Source organism: Lissotriton helveticus, chromosome 7 (genome assembly GCF_964261635.1).
Source record: "Lissotriton helveticus chromosome 7, aLisHel1.1, whole genome shotgun sequence".
NCBI lineage: Eukaryota > Metazoa > Chordata > Amphibia > Caudata > Salamandridae > Lissotriton > Lissotriton helveticus.
Genome location: NC_136068.1, coordinates 1,806,098,524 through 1,806,111,544, shown reverse-complemented (window position 1 = coordinate 1,806,111,544; position 13,021 = coordinate 1,806,098,524). Strand labels below are relative to the sequence as shown.

The following is a 13,021-nucleotide window of genomic DNA, read 5'->3' as shown; positions in this document are numbered from 1 at the left end:
GTACCTCTCTGGAGACTAAAATTGACAGTGTGGCGATTGATCTCAATCACCTCAGGGCCGACCACAAAAAATTGGCAGACCGCACCAAATCGCTGGAGGGTACGGTAACAGATCTAGAGCCCCGGGTGAGCCAGTCGGATAAGCACATACAAGACCTCCTGAACAGTCGAGTTTTTGGAAGACCGTGCTGAGGACGCAGAAGGGCGGGCACGAAGAAATAATATCAGACTCTTGGGTGTGCTGGAGAAGAGGGAAGGGATGGACTCCACACAACGTGTGGAAGACTGCCTGAGAGCCATACTACCAAAGGACACGCTGTTGCCATATTTCGTGGTGGAACGCGCACATCGCGTACCCACAAGGCCAATTCCCTCGGGCTCCAACCCCAGACCGCTGCTCCTTCGCGTCCTTAACTATAGAGACCGTGACACAATTCTACGCGAAACCAGGAAACTCGGAGAGGTCCAGATCGATAACGCCAAAATAATGTTTTTCCCCGACTATACGTTCAGGTGCAACGTCAGAGACACTCCTTCCTTGCTGTGAAGCGGAGGCTTCGACAGGCGAGTCTCAAGTACTCACTCCTCTTCCCCGACAAATTGAGAGTGGTGGCACAGGACAAGACACACTTTTTCACTAGCCCTGAGGAGGTTGAAGCTTGGCTAGATAGCGGTGTGAAAGAGGCGCCCCGGCGGGCACAATGGACCACCACAATGTCGCGCTCACGTGGTTCGCGATGACGCTACAGGTGCAAATCGCCCACACCCCACTACACGCAGGAGGCAACGACCCATTCCCCGCCTGCGGACCTAGTTTTACTGGAGCAGCAGGATGCACTCCGCAGGGTCACGGAACGCAGCGGCTCTCCAGCATTGTCCTCTACCCAGAATGCCAGCCCGCGTGCGTTTCCAAGTGACGATGAAGCCATCTACGGAATACCAGACTCCCAGCTATCTACAGACCCACCCGATGTTACGCCACAGACAGCGGATCTACTCAACTGAAGAGAGTAACAGAATCCTCCTAAATGACACATGGTCAGCACTGTCTTGTCTGCATCTTCCACACTTGACTCGATGCGAGTGGGGCCTGGCAACGACGGGTGCCAGACTCCCTTTTCCCTGGGGAGCAGCAGTGATGAGACGCAGTGAGTAATACTCCCGGACATTGAACACTGTTGATGTATCACACTAATGTCACTCTCCCCCTCTCCACATCAGCTGAACTCGGGCCACCAATGGCCCGGATCTACCAGAGACATGTGCCCCTACACGGTCTTTCCCTTGGAGACTTGCATTGGACAGACACATTCCTGTAGAACTAAGATGTGATACACTCAGTGAAACCTGCTGGCTGCGGCCTTTTATCTACGGCCCGGGGTGGGAAAACACCCCTTTTGTAGATAATACTACTGAATCGCAATTTTTGTGCCTAACGCTTAACACCCCCTAGAATTGTATGGTTTATTGCCTCTTTTGAGAGTTTGGACGGCGGCATGTTAAGCAACCGATCTTTTGGTATTTTTTACTGTTTTGGCCTTTCCTGGTCTGTTGTGTTTTTATATTCCCACCCCTTTTGCATCTATGAAGACTATCTGCTAATACAACTACACCTATGTTCAGATGTGAGGCGAGAGGAGGTGCGGGAGGCTCGGGGGAGGCTACATGTGGCAAGTCGGGGTGGATGGGAGGAATAGGAATCACCTAGACGGAAGACATGGTTGAGATAAAAATGTGTACCTTGAACGTCAGGGGCATGCACACACCGTCCCGCAGATATCAAATATACTCCTATTTAAAACGCCACCGGATACATATTGCACTCTTACAAGAGAAGCATTTGAACAAAACAGAAGTGCGTACATTACACTGCAGGTGTCGTGGGCAGTTATACACCACAGAATGCTCCTCATACGCCTGCGGGGTGCTACTGTGAGTTAGGCCTGGGACCCCATTGGCAGTGTCACACACACATATCGACCCTGATGGTAGATTTGTGGTAGTCCGGGGCAGACTGGATGGGCAACCAGTGGTTCAGGTCTCCTTGTACTCTCCGAACACTGACCAGGGAGATTTCTTCGCACGACTCTCGATGACACTGGCGCCATGGCATGTGTCCCATGGATCTTGGGGGGAGATTATAACTGTATCTTAGACGCAATACTAGACCGCTCCTCCCCACCTCAAGCCGGCATGCCAGCGCACGGGGCCATGAGAGCATTGGCAAGCTGGGCCACACAATGGGACTTACATTATGCTTGGCGCGCACACAATCCCACTACTAAGATATATTCATACTACTCGGGAGAGCATGATCTACATGTGCGACTGGATAGATACATGGTGTCTGCTGAACTACTGCCCCATATCATTGACACACGATACATGGGCCGCACCCACTCTGACCACAACCCGCAGATACTGGACATAGCATGGGAGCAACCATATCCACCCATCTCCACCTGGAGGCTGCAGCCAGCCCTATTGCAGGATGCAGCTTTCTGAGACTCCCTCTTCATGCAAACAACGCAATATTTTGAGGACAACACAGGCACGGCATCCTCCCCCCAGATCGAATGGAATGCTTTTAAGGTTGTGATCAGGGGACACTGCTTGGGCACACAGGGGCGCATGCAGAAACAACTAGAGGGTGACTTGACACAGGTGGGGACCGATCTGCTCCAACGGGAGCAGGACGCAATAAGTGGCGCTGACCACCCTCTACGGGCGGCGCGCGCAGAACACGCTCGGCTGTTGGAACGACTTTGTAACCTTAATTACGCATCACATTCAGCGCGCACACACCACCTCAGCGACAAACCTGGCAAGCTGCTAGCTTGGCTAATTAAATAGGAAGATCGCGCGGCGCGGGTGTCAGCGATAAGCACAGATGGGGTGGGATGGTTTATACGCAGAATAAAATACACAAAGCTTTCACAGGACACTACAAAACACTATATAAGTCCCGCCTACGAGTCCCCCAAACTGATATTGTGGAATACCTCTCGGTTTTACAAATGCCACGATTGACTGCTGCGCAGCAGGGAGATCTCGGAGCACCGCTCACATCTGAGGAGCTCCGCACAGCCATCTTTAACCTGTCCAATGGCAAATCCCCTGGCCCGGACGGTCTACCTGCCGAATTTTACAAGGCCTGCTCAGATATCCTTATTCCCGAGTTGCTGAAAATATATGCAGTGGCCGTGGAAGACTCCTCCCTCCCTTTAATGAGGCCAACCTAATTTCCATCCTCAAACTCGGCAGAGATGGTACACACATGGGCTCCTACCGCCTATTGGCCCTCTTAAACACGAATTACAAAATACTCACCTCTACCCTAGACCAACGGCTGGCCACTTTGGTTCCAACACTGGTGCACCAAGACCAAAACGACTTTGTTCCCACACGCAACACCTCATACAATATTCGCAGGCTGTTCCGTGTACAAGAATATGCTACTCGTCAATGGCCATGATCGGGGTGCCTAGTACTGGACCTCGAGAAGGCATTTGACTCAGTGGAGTGGCCATACCTGGCTGCAGTGATGGAAAAGTATGACCTGGGAGATGGTTATACAGACATGGTTAACTTGTTGTATCGAAGACCCACCGTCCGTGTGCGCACGGGCAGGCTCCTCTCGGATGCCGTCCAAGTGTGAAGGGGCACCAGGCAAGGTTGCCCCCTGTCCCCTCTGCTGTTTTCCATGGCTATAGAACCTCTGTCCACGATACTGCGGGCACAGGGGGAGGAATAGGGAATTCCGATGGCGATGGTATACATGCAGTCTCACTCTATGCAGATGACCTGCTTCTATACGTCAGGGATTTGACCTGCACCCCAAGATCTCCAACATATATATTTCAGACCTTTAGAGGACATGTCAGGCTTAAGAGTCAACTGGACCAAATCGGGCACCTATCCATTTAGCCCGGAGACGCCTAAGTGTGATGTCCGAATCGGTGGCGAAAGACTCAATTGTTTTCCCACTACGTTCCGGTATTTAGGAATACACATTTACAGGAATCCATCGGACATACTGGACGGGAACCTGATGAGAGCGGTCTCCTCATTGTGCGCGCAGATGGCCTTCTGGAAAACCCTGCCTCTGAATGTGCCAAGCCGCGTGGCGCTGACGAAAATGATAGTACTACCATGACTATTGTATTATTACGCCAATATCCCGAGCTACGTCCCTACCAGAGTGTTTTGTGACCAGGAAGCCTTAATCCGCGGCCTTATTTGGAATACAGGTAGACCCCGTGTGTCAGGGACTGTCCGGGACTATGTGGGGAACACAGTCAGGGACTTGGACAAGGACTGGGAACTGGGTAGAAGACGTACACAGAAAGGAGGAGTACAGTGCTGCCCAGGATCATACAGGGAGTCAGAGGAGAAAAAGGGATCCAAAGGGGAAGCCTGTACAAGTGAACAAGAGGGGTAAGAAAGGAAGGGCACTCACAAGGCAATTTAGCATTCAGACTAACTACACCCAGGACGTACGTGCAAGACATATACATAATACAACATTAACAATAAAGAGTCCTTAGGGGCGACACCGCCGGTGTGTGAGTAGTGTGCGACCCCACCCCCATTTGTAACTTTAAAGCTCCCGTGAGCAGTGCGCTGACGAGCCTGGGATCCCGCACCTACGCGCCTGAGTGGTACTATACCTGGCAGATATTGGCAGCCATCGGCAACCCCAGTACTCGGCCTATCCCTGCTGACGAGGGGTGAAACCCCGACACACGTGTCCAGGGATGGCGAAGATAGCAGAAGATCGAAAGATGATGCATCGCGAACACTCTACTACATTGACCAGAGTCCTTAGGGGCGACACCGCCGGTGTGTGAGTAGTGTGCGACCCCACCCCCATTTGTAACTTTAAAGCTCCCGTGAGCAGTGGGCTGACGAGCCTGGGATCCCGCACCTACGCGCCTGAGTGGTACTATACCTGGCAGATATTGGCAGCCATCGGCAACCCCAGTACACGGCCTATCCCTGCTGACGAGGGGTGATACCCGAAACACGTGTCCAGGGATGGCGAAGACAGCGAAGATAGCAGAAGATCGAAAGATGATGCATCGCGAACACTCTACTACATTGACCAGAGTCCTTAGGGGCGACACCGCCGGTGTGGGAGTAGTGTGCGACCCCACCCCCATTTTTAACAATAAAGGGGGGTGTGGGGTAAAGCACTCAGGAGCTGAAGCTCAGTAAGTTTCTTACCCGCAATTCCTGTTACAGATACTGACTGCAAATACCCACATGTAGGATATGCATGCAAAGGCAGGGTCTGTGGAGCTTATACCTATAGTGATGTTGTAAATGTAACTCAAAGACAAAACTCACATTGAACAAGAAACACCACCTAGGTAGTCAGCTGAGCCCACGGTACCTGGCGATCAAACAGGAACGCGCAAGGCAGTAACAGCAAAGGGGTAGAACTAAACACAAGCACAATAGACAAGGAGCTAGCAAGGAGGCGTGCTTAACAGGAAAGGAAGGAAATGACAGGGCACACTTGGCAGAAAGCAGGTAACAAACATACAAGGTAACAGAAGTAAGACAGCAGAATAGAAAGGCAGCAAACTAGAACTGGAACCAAGGAAATGGGAAGCAAGGCAGGGACTGGAAACGGATATACAGAAGGAGAGGCTACATGGGTATACTAGAATAGTGCAGGTTAAGGAATCAAGAAAACAAAGTAGCATAGAAGGCAGTGCTGGGGCAGGAAAAAGAAGTGAGCTAAGGCTCAGGAGTCAAGGCAGCACTGCAGACAGTGCTGGTTCAGGAACAGGGAACTACCAAAGCTTCAGGAGTCAAGGTAGCACTGCAGGCAGTGCTAGTTCAGGAACAGGGAATAGCTATAGCTCAGGAACTCAGGAAACAAGGTAGCACTGCAAGCAGTGCTAATTCAGGAGAAGGGAAACTGCTGCAGTTCAGGAACAAGGAATACTAAGGCTATGGGGTCAGGGTAGCACTGCAGGCAGTGCTAATTCAGGAACAGGGTAAACAGCAGCAGGTCAGGAACAAGGCATAATTAAAGCTCAGGAAACACTGCAAACAAGAATAGCAAAAGCTCAGGGAAATCTGGAACCAAGGATTGGTCTCACCGGTACACAGCTACAATGACCAACCTTTGCCTGAAGGGAGCTGGGGCTTAAAAGAGCTCAAAGTAATCCCATTCAGCTGGTGTGAGCAGGCTACCAGCAGCCAGCCACAGGTGAGCTGAATTCCTCCACCCATCCTCGGCCTGCAGGGGTGGAGCAAAGCAGTGAGCAGGGAATTCTGGGTAATGGAGTTTCAGGCATGAGTAGGCTGGCTTTAAGTCCAAGCAGGCTGGCTTTCACAAAACCCGGCATGGATTGGGAATGGATGTCAATTCCCAATAAGTGCCCAAATGCCTGGAAGTCAGGATATGCATACAGGTGAGTGTCTGGAGGCATATTAGAACACTGGAACGCCCCACAATTCGGCCCCCTGGTGGTGGGCACGAGAGCACAGGGAGCGAATCGTGACACCGAGTGGCGCTGGCAAAGCTGTATATGACCACTGAACCTGGGGACCTTACACCACTTACTTGACCCACACACAAATTTGCACATTGTTCCATCCCCTGGCTAAGACCCCCCCACCCTTCACAACTGCACCTAGCGGTGGCGCGCAGGTGTTTCCTACGCTGCTTAAAGCTAACCCGAGTGGTGAGGCTGTACTCTCCGGCGCTCCCCTTGCTGGGCACTCCCAGAGAGGATGGAGTGGTAACGGAAGCCATGCTGGAGAGATGGGCACAGGCGGGAGTGGAGACACTAGGAGACCTCTATTCAGACGGAACCTTGCTAACTTTTGCTGAACTCGCTGCGGGCACAAGCCTGCCGGCTTGGCAGTTTCTGCTGCATGCGTCTCTAGTAGGTACGCTAGCGGATACCTGAGGTGACATGTCTGAGGAGCCGCCAATGCACCACTTCATGCAATACCTACATGTCATGGGTAATGGCACTCACATGGTGCATTGGTTAGCACAAGCTCTCTTGGTACATATGCAGCACTCCACCCTACAACTAAGAGACAAATGGGCGGTGGATAGAGTGAGGGCCTGGACGGACAAAGAATGGGCAATGGTGTTGAATAGTCCAGTCAATGTTCCACGTAACTCCCGCTTCAAGATCATACAATTTTGCATCTTACACCACGCATATCTGTCGCCTGATAAGATCAATAGGTATTTCTCGGTCGCCGACGCTGCATGTCAGAGATGCTCGTACTGGGACGCGATCACAACACTGCTGACACAATGCACTGAAGAGAATATACCGCGCACATGAGAAGCCTGTATCCTGGGGCTCTATAAAAGTACTAAACTGAATGAAGTACCGGCTAGGTTTTGGGACCTGGCACTTGTTACGGCCGAACGTCTGCTCACCAAATGCTGGAGGAACTGCGAGCCACTGCAAATTCGACATTGGTATGCTTCTTTTACCATTTGGGCGAGGGAAGAAGGCACGATATTGCGCCGAGAGGAGACGGCGGGACTGAGGAAATTCCCCATTGCACAACTCTGGGATGATATCCTGAAGTCCTTCCAGCAAGCAAGCCTGGAACAAGGAATCACTTGAGATATGGCCCTCTTTCGGAACTGACCATAGACATGGGATACGGCAGTAACCCCACGCACCCACCACCTCCCTCCCCACCTATAACTGGACGCATGACACGACAAGCAAATCTACAACGCAGCAATGACACGAGGGCATAACGCAAAATGTATCAAACACCCCGCACCCCCTGATACTAGCGCTTTCCTGAACACTAGGCACAGCTGCACTGTCTCTCCCCTCCCCCCCAGGCGGGAACCCCCCGCCCCACACGTTGGACATGGCCAGCATCTTCGCCGTGACCTAATGGAACTCCCCCTGCGATTACACATCGGCACTCCTCACGCCTCATTAGCACTCTCACCTCACTCTAATTATTTCAGACCCTATTTCTTTTCGCATTCTCCCCCCTCTTATGTGTACACCTGAAGAAGTCTTTCTTCGCTCTTCTCCTTCTTTTCTTCCCTGATTTATCCCACCTCCCTGTTCATACAATGGTTACGTTAAAAAACCAGGGTACTTTCCCCACTGGTAAGATTCTTCTAAATTTGCATATAGGATATTGGTAATTGCACTTCATTTGGCGCTCAGTACCTCCCCTCATGCTAACATGATACACGATACGTCGCGCATTGACTGCAGGGTATGGGGAGGGAACACGTTGTCCTAGGGAGAACATGCAGCCCCACATTACAGCTCACCATTATGCCCTCCCCAGAACTGTCGCCAGTACCGGACGACACCACATATACAGGGACAGAAGACACACCAAATGTGACCACAACAGTCTATCTACAAGACCACCACTGTACACGAACGGTCTCACTTTTTTTTGTGTGCATATCGCTGTTGAATAATGTATTCGCTATAATGGTGTAAAAAAAAAAAAAGAAACAAACTACAAATGCTGTATAATTGTTTTTTTACTCTTTCACTGTTTATTGTGGTCGTATGAACTGAACATAACTGCAAATGATTAAGAAATGCTAATAAAATATATTCAAACAAAAAATCAATTTTAAGTACATAGAGCAGCGATCTGAGTAAAGAAAGGCAATATGTTTTTTCAGCCTGGAGGGCAAGGCAGATGAAAGGTGTAGAGAAACAGCTCCACTCACCTGCAAACTGAAGTCCAACCATGAGAGCAGGGAGGATACAGGCAAAGAGAAGAAAAGGGAACTTCAGACATAACTGAAAAGAGGATACAGTCTGCAGAGAGGGAGAGGGGACGTCACCTTCATCCAGGAGCGCAGAGGCAATAGAGCCAGAGATAGGGAAAGGGAACTTAAGCCACAAGGGCAGAGAGAACACAGGCAGCAGAGAGAGAGAGAGGGCACTTCAATTACAGGGAGGAGAGCAGAGACAATACAGGCGGTGAGAGAGACAGTAAGGGCACCGCACCTTCTGCCGGCAGAGCAGAGAGAATACAGGCTAGAGAGAGGTAAAAGGCACCTCACCTTCAGCAAAGAGAGCAGAGAGGAGACAGGCTGCAGAGGGAAAAAAGGCACTTCAATTTCTTGGAGAGCAGAGAGAATACAGGTTATATGTATATATGTGTGTGTATATACATATATATATATCTATATATATATATATCTATATATATATATAGATATATATATATATATAGAGAGAGAGAGAGAGAGAGATATATGTATACATATACATATATAGATAGATTGGGCGAGAGAGAGAGAGACTCATCTTCAGACTGTAGAGCAGAGGGGGTTCACGGCATAGAATAAGCCTCACCTTTGGCCAGCAGGATCGAGAGGATATAGGATAGACAGAGAGGAAGAGGGCACCCCACCTTCACACAGGAGAGAGGATACAAGCTGGAGAGAGGGAGAGGGCACGAGATGCAGGTTATAGAGAGAAAGACAAGTTCTCCAGGAAGAGAAGAGGGGGTCCACATAAAAGAGCGAAGAAACCTCACCTTCAGCCTGTAGAGCAGAGAGGATACAAGTTAGAGAGAGAGAGAGTTCTCTTCAGCCTGTAGCGCAGAGAGGATACAGGGTAAAGAGAGAGATGGAGAGACACTCATGTTCAGCCTTTAAAGAGAGAGGATACAGGTTAGAGAGAGAGATAGGGAGTTATCTTCAGCCTGTAGAGAAGAGAGGATGCAGGGTATAGAGGCGGAGAGACACTCACCTTCAGCCAGCAGCGCAGACAGGATACAGGTGACAGCTAGAATGACCCTCATGTTACCGGAGAGCAGGTGGAGCTGAGTGTCTCTGGGCTCTCGTCTTCTGGTGCTTAGAGTGTGGCAAGGTCCATGGGGTGAGAGTATATAGCGTGAGATGTATCAGGGTGGGGCTTGTGTCCAGTGTTCTGTTTCTAGCAGGCTAACTGTAGCTTTCACTTCCTTGTATTTCGTGGTTGTGAAATAACATGTTTCGCTATGGATGTAACTAGATTTGTCAGTGTCTTTTCTTCATCAGAGCAGCTTGTAGTAGCCAGTTGCAAGCCTATTTTGTAACACCTGCAATCAGAAAGTGTTTGGAAATCACCGGCCCTCCAGATGAGAGGCAAAAAAGTTTAAGGGGTCCTAAAAGGCCATCAAGTGGAGCAGTGTTGTTCATATGCCAGGTGTTCAGGGATAGATAAAAAGCTGGTGTTTGCCTTGTTGAGATTTGTGGTGGTGTCTGTTTCAGACGCAAATACAGTCACATGACTTAGAATTGCCATTAAATTCCTTCGAGCTTTATAATGTTTCACTGACTTAGTCCAGATCACAGTAGTGTCAGACAGGGCTGGATTTAAGGCTGAATTTCCCACCGCCTGATCCCACATCACATTACTTCCATCTTGTCCCCGCATTAGCATTTGGAGGACAGTCATCAAAGACCCTGGACGCTACCACCGGCAGGTTTATTTTACATCTTAAGTGCAGGGAAAACACCTTTATTTCGGAATACCCCTAGTTCTTTCTGCAGTCCTACAGGTAGGTCCTCATCTGGAAAATGGTGCAACAATCCACAACATAGATGATCAGGTCAATGTAGCGTCCTCCCCTGGGCACATGCAAGTGATCACACCACACATGGAGCCTGGTATTGCACGTCTTTATTCCTCAGCGTGTAACTGTGAACTGAACTTTCTACGTCATGAATTCTATCCCCCACATTTAAGCACTAACGTTACTGTTCTAAGGAGTGCGTCAGAAACAAAAGGGATCCTGTCATCACTAGTTCACAAGATACTACATCTTCCCCTTGGTTAAGTAAAAAGTACAAAAAAATACATATATACATTACAACTCTTCAATAAGTCATTTTGGTGCTCAAATCAATTGCTCAGATGTGGTCATGTGAGGTTGAGGTGATACCAGAGAAGTGTCCAAGACTGGAATTGGTGACACAGACCTTGGTACAGTCATTGGGCTCTCCGGATTTCCAGGTGGACCAGTCTCACTCCTGACATCTGGGGTTGGTGAATGGTGAGGCAGGTGCTTGAAATGCAAAGAATATAGTGTAATGGACTTTCCAGGACAGTGAGCCATCACCATGTGTCCTTTATTAGTCACAACTCTCAGCAGGTCTGCATTTAAAGGAGCATTAGCGGTCTTCTCTTTTGATTGTAAGATAAATCAGTGGTGCAGAGTTTTTCAATGTCAATAGGTCTCGCAGTGGTCCATTGTCATAATTTGGTTCCCATGGTTCTCATTAAGGTTGCAGGACTTTCACCCATGGTAGAATGGGAAATTGACCTGTAGGCACTAAGCGGATATTGAAGAGCTGATTTGAGTTCAAGCTTTTCCAGCGCAGCGGACTGAGTGTCCTTGACGGTGCTCATAAATCTCTTGACAATAACATTCACCTGTGGCCAGAGGGATGTGTTTTTCTGATGCTTGTTGTTTATTTGAGTGAGAAAATCTTAGACTTCTCGACTAGTGAAAGACGGGTCATTGTCAGATTTAAAAATCGAAAGAACATCCCATGTTACACAGATACTTTCTAATCTGTCAATGGCTCTGTCATGAGTAGTTGATGACAGATCAAGGGGAAAAGAGGAACATTCATCAACAACTGCTAGTAGATGACGTCCATTATAAAAGGGTCCAAAGGAATCAATTGGAGTCTTCTCCCATGCATGCTTTGGAAGATCAGATATGTTTATCGGATGCAGACTTCTTTTGGATGACAAGCTGTGGCACAAATGGCATGCCCTTAACTCTTGATTTGCAAAAACACACAGTGCCCACACCACAATTACTCATTCAATATTCAAGAAGGGTAAGAAACCAGTTTATTGTATCCACCCTTAGACAGCATTACTCAGTGTCTATCATTTTATGCCTTTTTTCAAATTTTCAAAAAATCATAACAGAATAAAGGACTACGTATTGGAATATTTACAAGACTAAATACACTTTGTACATACATCAAAAAACAAACATTATTTACACACTAAAAAACGTTTCTGCATCAAACATTACAATAACGATTTATGGCTGAAATTCCTAAAGCCTGCACCCACATCACATTACTGCCACTTGGTCCCCACACTATCCTTGGGGGACATTCATCACAGACCCTGGATGCTGCCACCAGCAGGTTTACAGTACAGGTGCAGGAAACCCACCTTTATTTCAGAACATCCCTAGTTCTTTCTGCAGTCCTACGGGTAGATCCTCATTGGAGAGATTTTTAGGGAGAGGATGTAGCCTAACGGCTATGACGGTCAACCTCAAATCTGGGGAACTGGTTTCGAGTCTTGGCAACAACGCTCAACATCCTGTGATTCTGGGCAAATCACTTAAACTCCCTGTGCCTAACAAAAATTAATGTGTCTGTAACGAAACTGGTGTTCATGTAAAGCACTCTGATACCCAACATCTTCGGGTCAAGTTCACGCTATTTAAAACTTCAGGGAAAAAAAGGCACCCTTTCCTACTTAGCATGACAGTGGAGGGCAATGGGTGTTGCAGTGGACATTTGCCGCAACACCCATTAATTTTGACGCTGCCCCATATTTACAAGGGTGGCATATATATTGGGTTATGCCAAAATTAAGACCGAAAACAACCTGGTCTTAACATGGAGAAACAAGGAGTAATGTGTTATTCCTCCTCGTTTTTGTTGCTTCTATGCGTGCTGCATTGTGCAGGACACATGGAAACAGCATATAGCAATGAATGATTTTTTATGTGTAGGAAGGTAACCCTTCCTGCACATAAACAATCATTTTAAAAATTACGAGTTGCAATTTCTGTGTGCTGCACAAAGCAGCACACATAGAAGTAACAAATTGCCATTATGGATTGTTTATGTACAGGAAGGGACATCTTCCTACACATAAACAATCATTCCCATAACACAGGCACCCTTGCACTAGGGTGCTAGGGTGCCTGCATTGGTGCTAGGCAGCTGTAATTAGCACCAGCGCAGGAGTAAACACAGGGTTGCACCTGGTGTTGTAAATACTGTG

At 48.6% G+C, this 13,021-nt stretch overlaps 1 protein-coding gene across 1 annotated transcript in view; it reads right to left on the bottom strand.

Moving 5' to 3' along the window:
* The window catches only part of LOC144770788 (phospholipase A2 inhibitor and Ly6/PLAUR domain-containing protein-like), a 71,041-nt gene extending 61,144 nt beyond the window's left edge, over positions 1–9,897 (bottom strand). The window contains exon 1 of the mRNA XM_078655541.1: positions 9,743–9,897. Within this exon, the coding sequence (XP_078511667.1) occupies positions 9,743–9,794 (52 nt within the window). The 5' untranslated portion in view covers positions 9,795–9,897. The remainder of the gene's footprint in view (positions 1–9,742) is intronic.
* Between the last annotated feature and the right edge of the window lie 3,124 nt (positions 9,898–13,021).